Source organism: Stegodyphus dumicola, chromosome 7, assembly GCF_044657685.1.
Source record: "Stegodyphus dumicola isolate Sdum_Otavi_A_Nest chromosome 7, ASM4465768v1".
NCBI lineage: Eukaryota > Metazoa > Arthropoda > Arachnida > Araneae > Eresidae > Stegodyphus > Stegodyphus dumicola.
In genome coordinates, this window is record NC_140774.1 from 17282815 (window position 1) to 17305029 (window position 22215).

Below are 22215 nucleotides of genomic sequence, written 5' to 3' on the forward strand. Positions count from 1 at the left end.
AACGGATGACACAAAAATATATCTTAACCTGCTGGAGAATTATTGCCATTGACAACTATTTAACTTTCAAATACTGAGGCTGTTCGCACATGTTTTAGACGATTTTGGTAAGCGGTAATAAAAAATCATTTGCTGCAAAAGAAGTAATTGCAATTGTACTATGTTTTATAATAAGTCAAAATTATCGTCCGTGGCTTGAAAGTTTTGTTTTTATTCAAAATAGCGAATTTAACATAGCAGTGGTTCGAAGGCTACATTTACGCTCTTTCCGAAGAGAAATATGCATACTCCGTTATCCAAAAACGATGTGAGAGTCATGGTTTTGTGATGTCTAAAGCGTCGATAGGTAATATAATCAACAAGAAAGGAAACAAACGTCAAATTGGAGTCTCAAGTGGAACAAAAATTCCAAACAAGTATCCAAGGAAAAAACGGACATCTTCGACTTTTGCAAATGTACGTTGTTTAATGTTAAAAGAAAATTCCCCTAGCCAACGGACAGTTGCAAAATCATTAAAATGCTCGGTGCCCACTGTAAGCAAAATGATAAACGTTGATTTAAATCTTGAGAAAGCGAAAAATACGCAATGTGCATCGTCTTCTTCCAAAACATATCGCTCAACGCAGAACACGCTGCAAAATTCTATATGAGAAACACTTATCCAAAGAAAAATGGAAAACAATTGTCACAATAGATGAAGCATGGGTGTATTTAAATGATTGTAACAAAAAAAAAGAGCCATTTATTACATAAAAGGGGAGAAAAAAATTTAAGTACATGCTTCAAAGAATCGAAAGAAAGTGTTTCTAAGGAATTCGTGATTGTTGCTAGTTTTTCTTATAATGGCAAGTTAAAAATAAAGAGAGTGCAAAAAAATGTCAAGATTAACCCCAAATACTATCAGGAACATATTTTATCGACAATTTTTCTGAATGAAATACCATCGCTTTTTTCCCCACAGTGTCATCAATCTGTGAGACTCCATGAGGACAAAGCTAGCAGTCACACAACAAAATGCACTGTAAATTTCCTAAAAGAAATGGGAAAAAATATGGTATCAAGGCCATACCCTTCACTGATATCTCTACTAAATCTCCCGATGTGTCACCTATAGATTTTTGTGCTTGGAGACTTTTAAAAACTGCATTATCCAAACGTTGTCCCAAAACCCTAACAGGACTCTGGAAAGCTGTTCGGGAGGAATGGGATAGAATACCTCTTCTGCCACTTCAAAGGGCATTATTATCCTCGAAATTGCGGTGTCGAAAGATAGTTCAGAATAAGGGATGCCAAATAGAACATTTAAAACACAAGGATTTTATGTAATTTAGTTTTGTGAATACAATATACATTGCTAAAAAAATGTGTGAACAGCCTCTGTAAAATTAAAAATCAAAGGTAAGTCAAATTAAAATCTTAATAAAAAAAATCTGGATATAGATAGGTGGAGTCGAGACTTATTTTCACTTTCTCCCCGTTTTTCTTTTTCTTGGCAGAACAGGTATTATCAGTCCCCTCATTAGGATCATTATCTTTGAGCTTTAATTCAATCGGCTGTTGATCTTTGTACGTTTTGAGGGAAGTTCGCGCTCATCGAAATCTAGGATAAACTTGCGTTCCTTCACTTTACACAACTGTAGTTTATCAGATGATCCTGCATTCCTAGTATTGTTATGCACTTTTTCAAAAGTAGATAACATCTTGGGTAATGAATGACCGTCAGGGAGTCCTTTATCATCAAGCATGAAGCATGAGTCTGCGTGCATGAACCAATAAAAATTAAGTGAAATCAATCGAAAGGGGCTCGTGAGACATTATGAAAAGGTTTAAGCTTACTCCCCCTTCAAATACGCTCGTTGCGCAGCAATTTCAGCCTTCGAATGAAATTACAGATCGCCGTCGATGTCTGTCGAAGCCGTATGTATACGGTAGAGCACGCGGTTCTAGAAGCTTTCAGGAAAAATCGGCTCCTTAATAAAAAATTCGTTTTTTAAGTCGCCAAGGCTTACCAGGAGTATTTCTGCCTATATCCCCCGTTCTAATTCAGCTATGTTCACAGTTAAAACCTGTAACAAGACATAATTACTCGTATACAAAACCTGTGGCCTCAGAGTCAATTATACAGGCTAAAATTGTTACCCACAATGCAACAAATAAGTATCAAAACAATATAAAACTTAGGGAGTTTGACTGTCTTTCGTGACATCAAACTCCTAACAGAATTGAAGGGAATTCTTGCCTGCACCGAAGTAACATTAGAGTCTTAAAATGGTTTAAAACAGCTTTTTCATTAAATCAGAACTTGAACATAAAATTCGCATCTTGTTCTTACAAATCAACCACCACTTGTGACGATGTAACTTGAAGTAACCGTGAAATTCAAATTTAAACTAAGCCTAGTAGTTAAAGACTACACAGCTGATTTAACGTAAAGTTGACTCAAAACTTCTCAACTGAGTAACAATTTCAATGTCGGCAGCAATAATGCACAGCCGAAGAATTACAATCTTAGTAGAGCTAGCGAAAACTAGTAACATGACCTCTAAAGGCAGAAACATGCCCTGTCTTACAATCAAAAATCCTGGACTTAAATACTCTCTAAAATGATTTGCATTCTGGTGATGAAACGGAAATGTCGTTAGCAATAACGCAAAACCGAAGAATTAGTCTTACCAGAGAACGAAGTCTTTACGAAAACTACTAGTAACGTGGCATCGAGAGGCAGAAACACGCTTTGTCTTATAATAAATAACCATCGACTTAAATACTCTAAAATGATTTGCATTCTGGTGGGGAAACAGAAAGGAGAAGTGATACTAAAGCTAAAATTATAAATAACTGGTTACTTAAAATAAAACTAACGCTAAAAAGATTGTAACAAAAATCAAAAACTATAATACAATTAAATGTGCGAAAAGAAGTACAAATATTTACTCTCCCTATTGATGCAAATAAATATAAGTATTTGCGCTTATTCTATTTATTTTGGTTTTTGTGAATTTTTAAAGTGTTGTTAAAGTATTGTTTTTATTTATTTGTTTGTTTTTCGTACATTTTATACGATAATTTACCATACATTTTTGTTTAATCGAATTTATGGCTACTTATTTTACTTGTAAATCTTTATTTAGTATATTATATCGTGGACTTTGTAATTATGAATCCATGACGTTTGAACTGGAAATGCAACTCAGTTGGAATCTAAGATATAGATAAAAAAACTGATGTGTCTTATCGACAGTTTTTATCATGAATTTAACATCATTTAACGATTTCTCTTCACATTAGCGACCTTCTGGAAATTTCCGGCAAACGCTTTTTTGAAATTTTAAGAGCAATTTTTCGTAAAATTTCCAGAAGTGTTCGCCACCTCCCTAAGCTGCATTTATTTATTTATTTATTTATTTATTTATTAGGAGCTTCACCATAAGGCACTACACGGAAAGGGAGGGATGGACTTTTAATGGAAACTGGCTTGTGTACACGTCGCACACGGGAAAAACCACGAAAACGTCCATGCAACCAGCCCGGCGAACGGACTGGTTGCATGGATCCCGGACTGAACTACCAGAGTTCAGCAGCGTTCACTGCTCGGCTGCTGGTGGGAGCATTTGTTCAGTTAGCTGAATAGTTGTACTATTATACTGTATCCATGTTCAGTGATTACTGATTTAAATTTTGTTTTCTCTCTGTTGTTATTGTTGAGTTGCTACCTTGCTGTACGAGCTGGGATTTATTTCAGTAAAGGGTAAATGTTTTCGTGCATCTGGCATAGGCGTTTTGTAATTAATAACATGCAACAACCGCAGCGGTTTTTTAAAGTTGTATTACTCTTAACTTTTTTTTAATATTGTTGACGGAATTCTACGTATGGCTGGAATAAATTTTGAACCCCTGTTCTAATCTTTAAGCTCTCTCTGTCAAAGAATCCAGCTTGAGTTTGTTTCTAACGAAACAAATTTCATTTAACACGCTGAGGACGGCATGTACCACTGGTGGCTCACATCAGCTATAGTTTTATAATACAGTTTTGTTAGATTAAAAAAAAAAAACTTCATGTCGTTAAAAATAACTTTTTATTGAAAAACCCGGAATACTTCTCAAGAAAATGTGTACTTCTTCTTTCATGTGTTTGTGGTTCTGTAGGTATTTCATCCAGGAACCGATCAATAATATTTTCTCTAAATTTTAAAATATTAAAATGATTGTTACCCCACCTCTTATGAATATACCATGCATTGACAATTGATGTTGATTGATTGACAATTCTATGATAAGTTTTTCTGTACCACTTAACTGTTTTGCGTAAGGGATTGTAATATAATGCAATTGGATAGGATATATCAACGCCTTTTTCGCATTAATTGTAGTCAGAAATACTAGCATCAAGTTTTAGTTTACGACTTGTTCCTTCAATCATATTACAAGTATGATGGTTGCAAGTAGTTAACATGCAAACTGACCGTTTGTCTGTCCATTTAAAAAACTTAACTCCTTTAGGATTTTCAACACTCACAATGTCACCTCGTTTTTGTTTTAGTGTTGTTGCTATCGGTAGAAATTTTCTGCTTCTTTTACAGTACCACATTAATTCGTTGATTTACATAAAAGTTCTTCAGCTAAAGATACTGCCGTCCATTGGTGCGATATAACAAAATCTGCACCGTCCTCAATGTGTAAATGATTTAATTAGGAAATCTGTTTCAGTATTTCTCTTTTCGCTTCCTCCTATAAAACTTGATTTAAAGCTTTGATTTTGATGCAGTATTATTTCTTAGATATCTATTTTGTTTCCTATTTCAATTTCCTTCAAAACTTCTCATTCGTTTATCATTATCATTAAAATTTGAGCTATTATGGCAGTCATATATGGCATTTTTTCATGAGTTAAGAGTTTTGCTTCACTTTCGACCAGCAAGAATTCATCGTTTAAGATTTAATTTTATCTACTTATAAGTGTTTCCCTTGATATTATTGAGAGAGTTGCCATAAATTTTCCAGTTCTATTTTGCTGTGTCGATTTCGATGACCATTATATGCACCGATGAGTTTTAATATCAGTGGAGCTCTACCTTTTATTTAATGTAAATACGGGCTAGTTTTCTTTACATAGTCCTCCACGAATGCACTTCTTCCCATAGGTAGATAACTATAGAATGCTTTGATTAGTCAAATAATTCCTTCCATAGTGAAGTGAATCCCCCTTTTTATGGAAAAAAAGTAAGAAAACTGTTGCATTGTATAAGATTCATTAAACAGCATAAATTAGTCTTCAGAGACCAGTCTTTTTTAAACTTTTTTAATATTAAACAGCATAACTTCAGTCTTTTTTAATATTAAACAGCATAAATCGTCTCCAGAGACTCATTAATTATTGTTTTAGTGTTATCTTTGCTTTTCATACGAAAATAAAAGAATCATAAAAATTATATGACGTTAAATCATTGTGGGCAGGCTGGTAAATCATAAGGCTTTCTAGGCAGAATGCATTGTGCAGTGCTCATGGGTACCTGTAATTATCAGCTAGTGCCAGAGGGTATAAAAATCACAAACCGTAAACAAAATAGGAAACAAAGTTACTATACTACAGTATACTCTTGCTATGTAACGTCACTGGTTCCCAAGTCTGCTCAAAAGCGGATACTTCCTTTGTGTCCATTTCCTCCACTTCTAGAAGTAAGTGACGTCAGTGTTGGGAAGAGTCTAACCTTGTTTGTCCGTTGACCTTAGTGTCAATCATAATCATGAAAAGCCTAATGTTGAATACAGAATGAATCATATAAAGATATCTTCAAAGTTTTCAATTCTTTTGCTGTATCGTATCACAGGAAATGGTACACAGAATCATTAAACACATTGAATATACAGATAATCAATACGCTTATATAAATTAATTCATATTCTGATAACAAGTTGACAACATACACCAAAAGATAGCGTTGCAAATCTTATAACGATTGTGCGTCGCCTGTTCAAAGCTTTTCTGATGCCAATACTGAATCAATAGAGTATAGGATAGAGATTAGCAGAAGGTTTAGGCTCCTCAAAAAGTGCTATTACAAAGCACTTTAATTTCAATGACAGTTTTTGAAACCACTGAATGGTTCTTGCGTACATTGGACTGATCATACTATTCGGATTAGAAACATGTACTTTTTCTGAAGTACACACACAAAAAGAAAATCAGATTTCAGAAACAACATATGTTTAACTCAGCGTTAATATCGTAATGTCCAAACGGTTAGCAAAAATCTTTGACTTATGGAAATCTTTACTAAACTCAAAGTCATGGTGAAAACGTTTTACCAACTGGTGACAGGAAAACGTCTCCAAAACATAAACTCCATATTCACACATTCAGAATAAATATGAATTTGCTGTCTTTGTTGTATATTCGCAATGTACTAATCTATATTTCCGCAGGCATTCGCAAGGAGTCTACAAGCAATCAAAGTTACAGGAGAAACAACACCGGATGCCGAGTATATAAGGTATGAAAGCTTTAATTTCTTTATGCGTTTTACTTTGTAATGTGATATTTATCGAAAATTCAAAAGATTAATGAAAGCAGATGAATAGTTTAATGTAAATTTTCCAACTTGTTTTAAATCTAAAGAGTTTTTCAAATAATACACAATAATTTAATGTATTAAACAATTTCCACCTGATCATATGCCAGGTCCGCCAAAGTCTTTACCCGGCATTTATTTCCAAATCGTTAGTCGAAGACATACTTACAATCACAAAAATAATTTAAATGATGCATATACTCATGTATGGCGTTCTTAAATTTAAAAAAAAAATCAGTTTTGTAAAAATTGTGAAATCTAATGTTTTATGTGTTCATCCTGTAATCCTATTTAGAAAATTCTATACTCATTATACAAATTACAATATTATAGGTGTGATACCCGTACAACAGAAATTGATTAATATATTTAGTTTTAAAGTTGGGCATTATATTAAGGGACCGTACACAAATTGAAAAGCGAAGTGTTTGAATTTATATTTAACTAAAATATCGGCTTCGAAAAAAGTTACTAATATTAACACATTAAATAACGAGCATTGTTATGCATGTTATCACGAAACGGATAGATCAGTGCAGCATTTGTTAAACAAGGGATCTTATTCACGGAATATTACAGAATTCTTGCTCTAAAAAACAGTAGCAGGCTTCAGTATTATCATATCACCAACTCATAAACTTAGTTAAATGAAAAAACAATTGAATATATTTGTAAGGTAGCGAATGTTTTGTACAACAGTAGATTAAGATTCTAAACTAATAAAACTAACATTTTAAAACTTACAAAATTATTTGTATGAAAATTCTTTTCGCCTACCTGTAGTAATAAAATTATAAATTGAGGAATATAACGACTAGGAAATCGAAAAAAAAAATCACAGAATGGCATTTAAAGAAATAAAAATCGACTTTGCTTATCCAAATTTATTTATTAACAGATCCCTCAAAGCAAATTGAAAATGACTTCAAAAAACATTGCTTATTCAGTTTTCAGTTATTTTTATAATTTTTTTATTTGTATGAAGACTATACCATTTGCCTAAATGAAGAAGCATACATAGCAGGTAAAAAGGTTAAATTACATATTTTATAAAAGATTATTTTTTAATTAAAAACTACGGAAGCTTTGGGTCATTTTAAATAATTTATTAATTGAAATTATCAGTCAATGGCCAACGGTTGCAAAACTAAAGACCCATAAGGACTTTTCTTACGAAAAGTACTCGATTTCATTCTTGATTTTACCTTATTATTTTTCAATATGTTTAGAAAACATATTATAGGAGAAGGAAAAAAATTCTGAAAGTTTTCATATTTTATATTATGCCCAAAGGGGTGGGTTTTTTGTTTCATTAGCACACGCATAAACGATTCGAAAGCATTTGGGCTGATGCTCCTTTGAGGTAAACGTACTTAAAAATAGCGTATCTTTAGAATTTTAAAAAAGGAAAAATCTGAAAGCCTTCAGATTTTATATTACGTCCAAAGGGGCATTCTCTTCATTTCCACTCACATACTAGTTTCGATAGCATTTGGATTTATGCCCTTTTGGATTAAAAGTATTTAAAAACAAGATATATTTAGGATTTCCGATAGATAGTCTAGAAATATTATATTTCGTACAGTCCGTACAGTTTTATTCCGTCCACTGGTCGCTGGTTACAAAATATTAAAGAGAGAATAAAACAAATTCCAAATTCGTGCTTGCAGGTGACCGTATTTGTGTGGATGACTACGTTATTGAAAATTTGAATGGCTCTAGGTACAGTCGTTGTTTCATAATGCGAGAAACATGCATACGTTCATGTAGATTCTTCATTACTTAATTTCTTTAGATATAATACAAGACGATAACTTTTGGTGGCAACAATCTGAAAAATGATTCAACGCAAAATGCCGTTTCAGGTTAAGAATAGCCCTATGGAGTAGATCTCCTTTTTCTGATTATTTGTTGTTTATTTCAAAAGTCTAATATTTTAAAAGATATGACAGACAAGTGATCGAGATCATACGATTGCGACACTGACAGCTAACAAACGCATTGTCAGAAAGCGGCTACATAGTTTGCTTGTGCATATTTCAGTAATGGTGGGAAGCCCACCAGCGCCCGAACAGTAAAGTCGCAGAACACTGGTAGTTCGCACCGAGATTCGACTCACGATCGAGCTGATTGCTTGGGCGTTTCGTGATTTTCTCCATGTGTAACGTGTAACTAGCCAATTTCCCCTAGAAAGTACTCTACGAAGCCATCCCTCCGCTTAGACAGATAGCCCTCGAGTGTTTTGCCATAGTCAAATAAACCCAACTTACGGTTAAAACAAACTTGTCATTTGCTGTTACACTAACTGTTTTTTTAAGCTGTTAATTTAAATAAGGCATTGCCAAATTCGTTATTAAAGAAATTCGCTTTTGTTACATTTACACATTGAGATTACAGAGCAAAGGAGTCTTTATTTGCTTTTACAATGTATTTATTATCATTTTTTCTCATTATCACAGCAGCACGTGTATGCCTTTCGTCAGAATGAACAGTATGCCTATTGAATACCAGGAAGATGAAACTACTAACTTCACACCAACTGCTGAACTGGATGATAACATAGGCCCTTTGAGCAATGTCAGGTAAGGAAAAAATATTTGAACAGTTATTAATCAATGAAACAAAAGTGACATCAACAGTAAATAAAATCAGTAATAATCAAACAACTTATTTATATAAATATTGATACAAATGCGTAATTTTCCTGTCTTTCTTACTCATTACAAACATACTGATTTTTGCGAGGTTGTATGAGGTTGCGTTTTCATTGTACGAGTTTCGTTTTCGTTGCATGAGGTTTCCCTCGTATGAGGTTCGTTTCTTATTCATTATAAAGATACTGATTTGTATGACGTTGTATGAGGTTACGTTTTCACTATATGAGGTTCGTCTTCGTTGTAAGAAGATTTTCGTTCTATGAAGTTCGTTTGTGTGACGTTACTGATACTGATTTGTATGAGATTGCGTTTTCACTATATGAGGTTCTTCGTTCTGTGAAGTTCGTTTCTTACTCATTACAAATATACTGATATATATCATGTAGCGATTCTAATGTATGAGGTTCATTTTCGTTGTATGAGGTTCGTTTCTTACTCATTACAAACATATTGATTTGTATGAGGCTCTATGAAGTTGCTTTATCATTGTATGAGTTTAGTCTTCGTTTTATGGAGTTTTATAATGTTTTCGTAGTATGAAGTTCGTTTCTTACTCATTACAAGCATACTGATTTGTAATGAGGTTTTATGAAGATTCATTTATTAGTCATAAAATATTTGGTTTCAGTCTCCTTAAAATAGAGCTAAAATTTTTGCCCTAAATTTCTCAAAAGGCCCATAAGTAAATGACATTTTCTTTATTATAATTCCCAAATGACCCTCCTACTTTGTATTTTGACTCTTTTTCTTCTAAAATATATACTAAGTGTCTGGAAAAATTTCGAAATGCGTGTCTTGGTACTTCAAAGGTATCATAACAAATATTTATTTTCGAATGTATACATGCCGCTCTGCCACTTGAAGTATTTTAATCAAATAGCTTATGAATTTGTACATACTGTAGGGTACAAATTAATTGCGACAAAACGACCTTCTTCAGGGAATTTTAAGATGGTAGCCAGCAGCCCTTCAAAGCAGTTTTATCTGTCTTAATGTCATCTGAATATCTGCTTTCGATTACTTAAAACCGGTTTAGACAATAAGTTAGTATTATTGCACCATTTTTAAGCTTGTTTCTGTGAGAAGAGGAAGTTACTTTTGCATATTTTTCAAATATGTTTTGTATTCTTTCATTTTGATATACTAGAAATGGACATAACGCCTAGAAAGAGAGCAAAGATTATCGCAATTAGCAGTCACACATCCATGATTGTAAGAAACATTGTTTACGCGGTTGGAAAATTGAGCGTTTTTCTAGTAATCCGACAGAATAAAAGTGAATCACTTTCTCCAAAAAGGAAGAGCAAATGCGAAAGGAAAAGGAAAAACGCTCCAAAAATTTATCGATTCCTACTCCGAAATGGCATTATTATTCCAATAAAAACTAACAAATACATTAGAAGAGATCCATTTTCTATTGGTACTGATATTCATCCATCAAATGTGAGGCGTAGGCTTTCCATTGCTTGGCAGAAGGTGAGGAAGATTGTAAGGTATTTCTCCCGCCTTTTTAGTATCCTTTCGTTGTGTAGTGGTCAGCACACTCGGCGCATATTCAAAAGGTTCGTGGTTCGAGTCCCGGCGAGGATATTACTCATTTTTCATGTGCCCTGCTTTGAAATAGCCGAATGTCTCTACAAGATAAATAATAAAAGAACTTTTAACACGCCAAATGATGCAAAAGCGATTACTGTGAGCCAAAATATACAAATCTCGGGCCAAAACTGACAGGTAAAAAGTCATTTTCATTAATAATACTCATCTTTTTGTTCATGGTTACAAATCTAATGTTGTTAGACAAAGCAAGAGTGAATCAATAAGACCTCAACCTATCCAATAAATCTTAGAATACCCTCAAAAAGAAATATTCTGGGTTCTTTTCCGCTGCAGATGGCACTGGAGTTTTAGTTTCTATTGATGGAATGATGAATTAATCGACGTATACAGAAATTTTTAAACTTAGGATTATGCCATTGCAGATAAACTTTGCAGAGACTTTCAACATGACTTGGCTCCATGCTACAACTCAAAATCTCTCAGAAGATTCACGTTGCAAAATACAGTGGATGGACAAAAATATGGAAACACCTTGTGAAATGCATGTTTGAAAAGAAAGATTGATTTTAATGAAATATGTAGGTGGCGCTGGCGTTTTTGACTACTGACGCCACCTATACAACTTCGTAAATGTGCTAAACAGTTCAGTTGTTGTCGGAGTACTATTATGTGAGGTTGTCATTGCATTATGTCAGAGTTAACAGACTTCGAACGTGGGCAAATTGTTGGAGCACGTATGGTAGGTGCTTCCGTAAGCAAGGTAGCCGAGGTGTTTAGTGTTTCAAGAGGTACTGTATCGAAGATTTATTCCGCATATTTGAAAAGCGGAAAAACATCATTTGCTAAATCACAGCGCTGACGAAAGTGTGTCCTGAGTGATCGTGACAGACGATCATTAAGGGCAATTGTGACGAAAAATAAGAAGAGCACAGCTGCAAAAGTTACTGCTGAAATGAATGTTGTGTTACCGAACCCTGTGAGTACCAAAACAATTAGAAGGGAGCTTCATAAACAGCGAATTGCTGGCCGTGCTGCAATTGAGAAGCCACTCATCAGTGATGCCCGTAACAGGAAAAGTTGGTGTTTAAGTCCTAAATCCTGGACTATAGAGCAGTGGAAGCGAGTAATATGGTCTGACGAGGCTTCTTTCACATTGTTTCCCACTTCTGGCCGAGTTTACGTCTGGAGAACGCCATCTCAAGCCTATAATACAGAGTTAAATACAGAGTTGTTGCCAAGAGTGAAACATGGCGGGGGTTCTGTTATGGTTTGGGCAGCCATATCGTGGTTCTCTGCTAGCCCCATGATAACTGTGTTAGAGCACATGACTGCCAAGACTTATGTGAACATTTTGGCCGATCAAGTTTATCCCATGGTACAAACTTTGTTCCCCGATGGTGATGGTGTCTTCCAAGACGACAAAGCCCCTGTTCACACAGCTCACATTGTCCAGGACTGGTTTTCTGAGCACGAGGATGAGTTGTCCCATCTCCCCTGGCCACCACAGTCACCAGACCTGAATATTATCGAACCTTTGTGGTCTACATTGGAACCGAAAGTGCATTCTCGTTATCCACCGCCAACATCGTTATTTGAACTTGCCACCGTTTTGCAGGAAGAATGGTATAATATTTCCTTGGCAAACATACAGGAACTGTATTTATCCATTCCGAGAAGACTGCAAGCTGTTTTGGATGCCAACGGGTTTCCTACACCATATTAAGCAAAGAAACATGTTTTTTTAAAGGTGTTTCCATATTTTTGTCCAACCCCTGCAAATTTATTGTGCTAGATTGGCCTGGAAATTCGCCAGACTCAAATCCGATTGAAAACTTGTAGTGCACTCTGAAGAAACATCTTATCAAAAAGGGTTTGTAAGACAAAAGAGCGCATTATTAAAAGCACTGTATAATTGGGGTTCCATGATGAAGAAGTAAAAAATATATGCACAGGACTAGTAGAGTCAATGCCTAAGGATATCCTAAAGGTCATTTCTACTAAAGGAGGACATATTTCCTATTAATTTTATTATTATCATTACTGTATACGAAAGTATGCACATAAATTATTTAAAAAAATCGCGTTGTCTTAATTAATTCGCAAACTACAGTATTTGCTTATCAAATTTTATCCCTAAATGTTACATTTCTAAGAATTTTGCATCGTTCTATACACGCACATACTTGCTAATCAAATTTCGTCCGCAAATGTTATTGTTCGAATAACTATGCATCGTACTCAATGACTAAATAAACAACAACAGCCGACAGATATAATGCAAACTGATCAACGCTGTTATGTCCTCCTTTGAACTTCAAATGGGTTATCTTCATTTTCTTCTTATTATTCGCCGCCTCTATAATTTGTGTGCCGTGGAAATATTTCCAATTATTCCTTCTGGCAATCTCCATTGTTATGGCATATTCCATACTGACGTCGATAATTTCAAAATTCTTCATAATTCCTTATTCTTTCAGGTTCAGTTATAAAATAGGTCCAGGAAAACTTTTAGCGCTTCTGTGAAAGGAGAATCTCTAAATTGTTCTTCGATTTATCTCTCGCAAAATATATATGTATCGCTTGGAATAGGTTTTACTTTGAAGTTTTTCCTTTGGCTCTGAAAGGTTACTAAAACTCTTTAAAATCTTTTATTTTTAAAATGTTGAAATTATTTTTTCTGCTTTTATTTCATGAATTGTCTTAAAATTAGGAAGAACGTTCCTCTCGTTGTAAGTTCTTTTATTGTTTTATGTTACGGATATGCAAAAATGCTTGATTTAAAGAACAAAGAACATCGTTCTAATTTACGTCAATAATTCTCAAGTATGTGAAACACACAGTAGAATGTTAGAATCTATTCAAAGGTAATAAGATAGGAGTTTCTTGTGCTCGAGTACATATTGGTCACTTCAGACTTTAACAAGCATCACACTCAGCTGTTAATTCAAAAATTTTCAATTAATAGTCCAAATTCTTTCTCTTTGCGTGAATGTAATTTTAATAGTTTTGCATTAGAATTATTCAATGGGAACCATTTAAATCCATTTTAATCCTTTTTATTACGGAGGCACCTAATAGGCGGGCACTGTTACCTCCTATGAAGGGACAACCACGCCTTCTCTGGAATTCGAGCCCGGTTTCGTAGTCGGCTTTCCTAACCACTATACCATCTGGGAGGCTATTCGTCAGGATATTTTAATGAATGTTTATTATTCTTGAAGAATTAGAAATTATTAATTTATAGAAGAAGAAAGGGAAAAAGCGGCTAACCTCGACCAAATATTTTTATTCGGATATACCCTTTCAGGACAAAATTCAGTAATTCTTGAGATCTTAGAGAATAAGTTCCTTAATGCACATTTGTATCACCTACATCTTTACAATTAGACCTATCGAAAACGCGTCGTACTTTCCAGTACCTTAAGTGTTTCTGTTGATTAAGTTCTTTATTTTCTCTATTGATTTAATTTCTTCATATTAACTTTTCCCTTTCCGCATTAACTTAAAAACTTGACGTTTTTTTAATCCAATGTTAAAATTAACTTTTCATTTCATTTCATAGCATACTTTCATTACGATATTTTTAATTTTATCATTAGAGTTTGCTATATTGGCTTCCCTAAAATGTCATAATTCTGTTAGTGACTAACGTAACCCAGTGATTCAGTATTGAACTCCGTACAGTGTTGCCACTGCTCGCTTTGAAATCGTTAAATTGTTAATAAAAAAAATTCATTCAAATGTTCCGAAATATGAAATAGATAATAAAAAATAAATTTAATTCGGTCTTCCAGGTGCCCATTTTCGGGTTAGAGTACTACAGTGTTCAAAATTTAATGACTCTAGGTACCGTTGCTTTTCCACAATGCGAGAAACATACGCACATTCATGCAGATTATTCATTATGAATTTTTTTTAAATATTTGTTTTTCACAGGCACTACACTATAATAAACTCGGGAACAATGGACTGTGTTATATCCCACTTCTATTCTCATTCATTTACATTGTTCATGGCCAAACGAAGCCACGACTTACGCGCTCTAAGCTCACACTATCTCATGTCACTAACTCTAAAAGCTCAAGGCGCATGCGCAGACGCTAGTAATGAAATGCACGTGCAGGCGCAACATACCGCCCGCCTTGACATGAATTAATCATTCAAAACTAAATCTTACAATACAATTTTACACAGTGTCACAATATAAAATACAGATAAATAATTAAAACATAATAATAACATCAAACTACTATAATAAGAAAATACAATAATTAATTACAAACATCCTTTTTGCTTAATTTGGCATAGGTAAAACACAAACTTTATTAACTGATCTCTTAAAAATACCGCTTTTCATTTTCACTGAAACTACTCTAACCTTATTGTTTTTACCTAAGTATATCTCTACAATTCTTCCAAGAGGTCAGTTACATATAGGAACATTATCAGTCTTTAAAATTACCATAGTTCCAACCTTGACATTGTCTTTTCGAAGAACCATTTAGAAGAACCATTCCTTGCATTGCACTCAAATAATTATTCTTCCAGTACTTCCATATTGTTTAGACTATTTTAGTCAATTTTTTCCAGCTCTTTAATCTATTATCATTAACGTTTAAAATATTAGGTTCTACAAATAGCAGTTCTACAATACCATTTTCTGATAGGTGGCCTGGTGTCAAGATATCAAAATCCTTTGGTCTAGATGATAAAGGATGCAAGGGCCTAGAATTCAAAATGCCTTCATTTTGAGCAATTACTGTAAGATACTCCTCATAGGTTTGTTTCAAATTGCCTATTACGCGTTTCAAATAAAACTTAACAGATTTGACACCTGCCTCCCAAAGACCTTCATGATTGGGCTCTAGGGGGAATGGAAGACCAAAAATACTCTCACTCGATACATAATTACCTAATTCGTCATCTAGTTTGCTGACTAGCCTATTCAGTTTCTTTTATTCTGCGTTACTACCAACAAAATTGGTTACGTTATCTGAAAATATGCGTGCACATTTGCCTCTCCTGCTGAAAAAACGCTTTAAGGTTGCAATAAATGCTTGACTAAACAGGTCTGTTACCAACACAAGATGGCAAGCTTTGGTAACAAAACAAACGAAAATGCACACATACACCTTACTTAAGGCGACCTTTTCTCTGATGTGGGTATTTTATAAAATAAGGACCAAAAGAAATCAACTCCAACACAATTGAATGGAAAATTCGGGCTGACTTTTTCTTGAGGGAGTTGACCCATAAGTTGTTGACAGGGCACTGGTTTTGCTTTGAAGCATACAAGACGCCCATGTACTATTTTTCTGCACATGTTGCGCCCGTTCAAGGGCCAAAGCCTTGTGGGCCAATATGCATGTATTTCGTATGAAACATCACAATAATTAACTTAGTCAACTTATGATTCTTTGGTGAGATTATTGGAAATTTTCTATCCAAACTCAACTTACAATTAGATAATCTGCCTCCTTGTAGAATTCCATACTGACCTAAAAATGGAAAAATATTTCTTACTGTGCTGTCTGGAGGTACCTTACCCTCCTTTCCAAGGCTTGAGATTTCTTTTTAAAATTCAATATCTTGAATTAGCTTAATCAGTTTAAGTGCAGATAATTTTAATTCTGAGCGCTGAAGAGGACCTGGAACCTTGTCTTTCCGTTTGCAGTTGTTTGCAAACCTAAAAATAAAACTTAAAACATGAATGATTTTAGAGTAATTATTACTTAAATTTAAAAAATCCTCAATAAAAGGGTTCTACTACTCTACTCAGCCCTAATGGCCTATTAATAGCCCTAATGGGCCAAGGCCTGCAGTGCCCCCGAAAATCTGTTTTCTTGACCGTGGGCTACGGGGTGCGTAAGAATATGCCCTGAACTAGTAGTGGTCAGCTTGTCAGTGTTTAGTTCCCAAGCGAACTTGGTACTCATTTTATCGACCCAAGTGGTGGAAACCAAGGGATGAAAGGCTGAGTCGACCTAGCCCAGCCTGGGAATCGAACCCCGGACCTGTGGTGCTGCTGCACGATGCATTAACTACTGCGCCACCGTGCCTCAAATAAAAGGGTTAGCTTTCACATTAAGAAAAATATTAGAGTCACTAAGGATGTTAAGTTCATCTGGAAAGTCCTTCACAATTACTTCCACCTGATTCTCTTTATTTCAATACTCGTCGTTTCTCAGGAACAGAGGGCCTTTCCACCACATATCATTTTGTAGAAGTTTACTTGGGTAAAACCTCGGGACATAAGATCACTCGGATTCTCCTTTGATGACACATGATGCCACTGATGACCACTTGGGTCAACTCTTGATTTGTTGCCATTCGATTTGCAGCAAATGTCTTCAACTGGCAAGGCTCTTTTTGTATCCACGAAAGCACGATCATGGAGTCACTCCACAGACACACTTTCATCACAGGAATCTCTAATGCAGATATTACTCTAACAATTAACCTTGCAAGTAGGACTGCCGCACAAACCTCCAGTCTCGTTTTATAGGCGAGACACTGGATTTACTAGTCACTAGCCTTGTCTTCACTTTTCCAACTCTTGAACGGGACTTGCAATATATGGCTGCTCCGTATGCTACCTCAGGGGCATTTGCAAATCCATGAAGTTCCTCATGGTCTACTTCTGCAATAAGAATAAACCTTTCAATTTCTATTTTACTTAAGACTTCCAATTCAGTACAGAACTTCTTCCTTTCATCAGCTTCCGTTTTTGGTAATGGTTCATCCCATTTCAGCTTTAAAACAACCACAACCGTTGGAGGAATATTTTGGCTTTACTTATGATTGGCCCTAGTAAACCAATCGGGTCAAACAATCTTGCAATTGTGGACAATATCTGTCGTTTAGTAACAACCATGTCATTATCACGCTAAAACAGAAACAGTCTCTCCTAGATCTCAAGAACACTCCAAGTGTTGTAGATTCTTCTTCATTAGGAAAGGGATAGGTGTGATTTCTTCCGCAAGTTCAGCATAATTACTGCACCACTTGTGCAGTTCCATTCCTGCACTCTTCAGTATTGCAGTTAACTGAGATTTAAGCTCCTTAGCTGTACTCGAAGATTTCGCTCCACTAAGCACAACATCCACATAAAAATTTTTAAGACCAGTATCCCATTAGGGAATAACGTCCCTTTTGGGCTAATAGTAGTAAGTAAGTTTATAAGGTATTCATCCTTTCTGCATGCCTTCCTGATGTAACGATAACACACTCGGCGCGTATTCGAGAAGTCCATGTTCGAGTCCCAGCGAGGTCATTGCTCATTTTTATATCTCCTGCTTCAGAAATAACCTAATGACTCCTACAAATTATATAACTTAAGAATTAATTTTTAATTACAGACTAATTAAGATATAAAATAGGTATATATAATTAGGAAGCAAAAATAACAATTTAAAAGTTCTTTACGATATTAGAAAATGTTTTCTCCAGCCTTCTACTGGGTGCTTTGGAAACCACTGAAATAATTTACGAGACCAAGAAGCACTGAAAATCATGCAGGTCTGTAGCTTTAAGCAGCCAGAGGACGACGCTGTGTAGCTTTGAAAGCAAGAACAAAGAACTAATAAATTTGAAAATAAAGAGGTGACTGTGAAGAATTCTTTTAACAATAGCAGAGGCTTTAAAGTTTCGAAAATGATTTTCTTTTTATAAGCAATGAAAATTATCATTTTGCTACCATATCCCATCTGCGTTAGAAATGACAGCAGACTCGTTCGTTCCTAAAAGACTGGTATTTTTTTTTTTTAATTTTGAGGATTGGAAGTACTATATAATCTGTGTAAACAATTATTAATATTTATCTATTAATGTTATTTAGTATTTAAAGATTTTTCCAAGGACTAAAAAGCTAGAAGTCTAGACTAAGACATTTTCTTGTTGTGCGAAATATTAAAATTAAATGGCGAAGAAATTTCTAGCCACTTCTTCCTATATGGGATGCGGTTCTCAGAATTTCTTCACAATAAAGAGCAGTTTTGATAACCTAACATCCGCACTAACCAGAACCAATCACATAAAAATTCAAATGCTGATATATCACATGCCGAAACGTTGACTATTCAGGCATTTTTCTTATCTCGCAGATTCGCAGTCTTTGCACTTGGCTCCAGCGCTTATCCTAACTTTTGTTCTTTCGGCCGATACGTGGATAATATGCTTGGAGAGCTTGGCGGAGAAAGAATGGTCAAAATGGGCACAGGAGACGAACTCTGTGGCCAGGAACACTCTTTTAGTCAATGGGCTCAAGAGGTATTTCAGGTAAGAAAACATCAAAGATATCACTGTCTCACGTGATTGAAATCATAAAAATGAAGGGAGCCATTGCTTTATATATTTTGATGTTGTCTAACAGGTAGCCTGCGATGTATTTTACATAGGAGATGATATTAATATAACCGATGTTAAAGCTTCTTTCCATTCGGATACATCCTGGAGTCCAGAAAAAGTCCGACTGGTGGATGTCAAAGAATCAGAAGATATATGCGCAGGTAAAACAAAATTATGTTTGGTCAATTATTCACATATGATCAGATCAATTCCATTAGTAACTAATATATTAATATGATTAAAAACGCAGTGAATCTAAAAATTTAATTTTTGTGTAAGTCTGGACCTGAAAAGTATTTCTTCTGTTTAACACTGAATTAGCCTTATTATGCTCAAATGTTATATTCATATTTACAGTAAATTATGGCACACGTATCAATATTTATCTGTTTTGATGTGGTGTGCAACAATTACGCTATAATCTTACATTCCCAACAATTATGTCACAAACTTCGGTAATCACATGGTAGACCTTCCTATTCTTCAACTTAATAGGGCTCTGTGGCATTCACTTCACGATTCTAATCAAAAATAATAACTTTGTTTGCATCTGCAGCTAGGAATGTATCGCTTTGAAATCATCATTTTTCAGAACATTTTAGAAGGCATAATAAACAAAGCGAGAAAAGTCTAATTTATAGGTGGAATTTTGTATCGACGGCACCACATTATCACATTTCCGAAAAGATAAAAATACACTGTTGGTCATTAAAATTGCAGCATAACAAAAGGAGAAGCCTATCAACAAGAAATTTTCATAATAAACACAGTAAGGTAGGACATGAAAATGATAAGAATCAAAGCATATGCAAATAATGGGTGGCTACAATGCCTTATAAAATCAACACAAAGAGAACAGAAGAGGAAATATTTTAGAAATGGGAATCGTGTTTTCTTCTGGTTTATTTGACTAGTATACGTTGAATATAAGAAGACATAGTCTACAGCAATATGTGTCTGAATTCGATCGCAGGAAAATAACAGCGTATCTTTACTGTAGATTATTATATCGCCCAACTGTTGCTCGTGTGGGTCGAAATCTGATCTTCGTCACGTGAATATAAAGCCGTTGGGTGTAGGAGGTACGGACGGAGTAATACGCAAACTCACAACGAAGCAGATGCTCTAATGCCCGAGAAGGCAGGTATCTTGTGCGAATTTACCGTACGAACCGTACAGCCTTATCATGTACCCTGCCACAAGACATTCAGTATGTGGCACGGGAAGAAGAGTTTCTGCGTATGGTAAGGCGCCGTCTTGATTCTCGCATATTCGTTCAAGACAAGGGTCATCCCATATTACATTTAACAGGTACCAGTGTTAAATTTAGGGGACTTTTGTCTGCCTACTTTTAACAATATCACACAGATTTTTGCGGTTGCAGAGGTTTATTAAACGATATAGTGGAAGCATGAATAGCGCGATATCGTCTTCTCAATCGAATCCTGCTTCTATATCTAACATCAGAATAGACATGTGCGCGTATAGCACCACCGTGGAGAATGTATCAGTATGGTCGTGATGTACGAACTTCTTGATTCGCTCGAATCTTGTCCTACATAGTCATGCAGATGAGAAATAGTTACACAGGTATCTTACATATTCTAACGAAGGTCATGGCAGCAGGATAATGCACAACTACATGAGGCACTTAGATTCTGACACTTCCTTGACGCACAGGAATTTTACCATTGGTCATAAAAGTTCAGTCCCGAGCATAAAATGACCAATTTTGATGGAACCCCCTTTGGACGGTCTTTCACCCCTTTTTCTCTACCACGAAGCCATTCGAAAGCGTTTTTGGCTTAGCAGTATTTAAATGTCTTCATGCCGCACAGACACAAATATCCATGCCTTCTAAGGAAATTCGAACGCAGAGTTGAAAGACAGACAGCCATTCTTCGACGCACAGGGTTGAAATACAGTACCTTATTATTTTTTTTAACCATGTGTCCGTCAGATATTTCCCAGATTGATCCCACATGGTCTATAGTAACGCACACACTAGCATGGTAAAGATTATTAACAGCTGTAGTTAATGAATAATGGGCGACAAATGACACCTGCCTGAATTTCAGTCCCGAAATTCCATCAATATAATGACTATTCTGTACTGAGCAAATCAGTTTTTATTCATCTAACATACAAGAAATTTTAATAATTTCGTCTTTACATTATAAGTAATGTATAAAATAAACTCCGTTGTCTTTGATCCTTGTAGGCGTTGCAGTTTCAATGTCTAGCAGTGTAACTTGCTTTAAACATTCTTATAGAAATACATTTTTTTAATCCAGTAAATATACAAGAAAACTGCTGTTTACGAAATTCACAATAATTATGAGATGTGAAAGTCAAGATGGTGAAAGTTTGTGTTTACATGCATTTTTACCAATACATTGATTGGAATGTTTGAATATCTGTTACACTCTCATATAATATCATATTTTACAGGGGTATCCAAAGGAACGAACAGACAGGTTGTTCCCTGTATATTAAAAGAAAGGACAGTACTTCAGTCAGAAGAAGATAGGTGAAATACTTTTATTATTTGTCCATAGCATTTACTTTTCTAAGCCTCAAATAATTTTAATAATTTTCTAAGCCTTATTTGTATAACACTGTATACAAAATGTATCATTGTAAAGTTCAGGCGATTTCATACGAGGAATTTGCTGTAATCTAAATGTAAATAAGTCATATACTACACTCATGTCCATAAATTAAAGATAATGCAAAATCAGGCAAAGGAAGAATTAGAAGCAAAACAAATTTGACTTAATTGTAAAGCTTATTTATTAAACAAAAGCTAAAGAGCAAAAATAGATGCTATATGTTTGATATTATTAAAAAGAATAGCGATTTTTCTCCCTGAAGCAAATTACAAAAGAAATCCTACTTACAAAAGTCCAATATTACATGGTTGGTATGATTGTTAATACATTGTATGTCTCCCAGACAATGCAATACAGTCCTTACAACGCCTACGCATGCTGAGTATCAAATTATCGATATGATCTTGGGGGATATTACACCACACAAAAAGCAATGCTCTCCGAAGTTCCTGTAGACATGTAGGAGGGCTGCA

At 34.9% G+C, this 22215-nt stretch overlaps 1 protein-coding gene across 1 annotated transcript in view; it reads left to right on the top strand.

Moving 5' to 3' along the window:
• Nucleotides 1-22215, top strand: part of Nos (Nitric oxide synthase) — a 343349-nt gene that overhangs the window by 269399 nt on the left and 51735 nt on the right. Inside the window, exons 14-18 of the mRNA XM_085819909.1 lie at nt 6425-6492; nt 9030-9152; nt 18887-19061; nt 19156-19291; nt 21582-21660. Coding sequence (XP_085676035.1) covers nt 6425-6492; nt 9030-9152; nt 18887-19061; nt 19156-19291; nt 21582-21660 — 581 coding nt within the window. The remainder of the gene's footprint in view (nt 1-6424; nt 6493-9029; nt 9153-18886; nt 19062-19155; nt 19292-21581; nt 21661-22215) is intronic.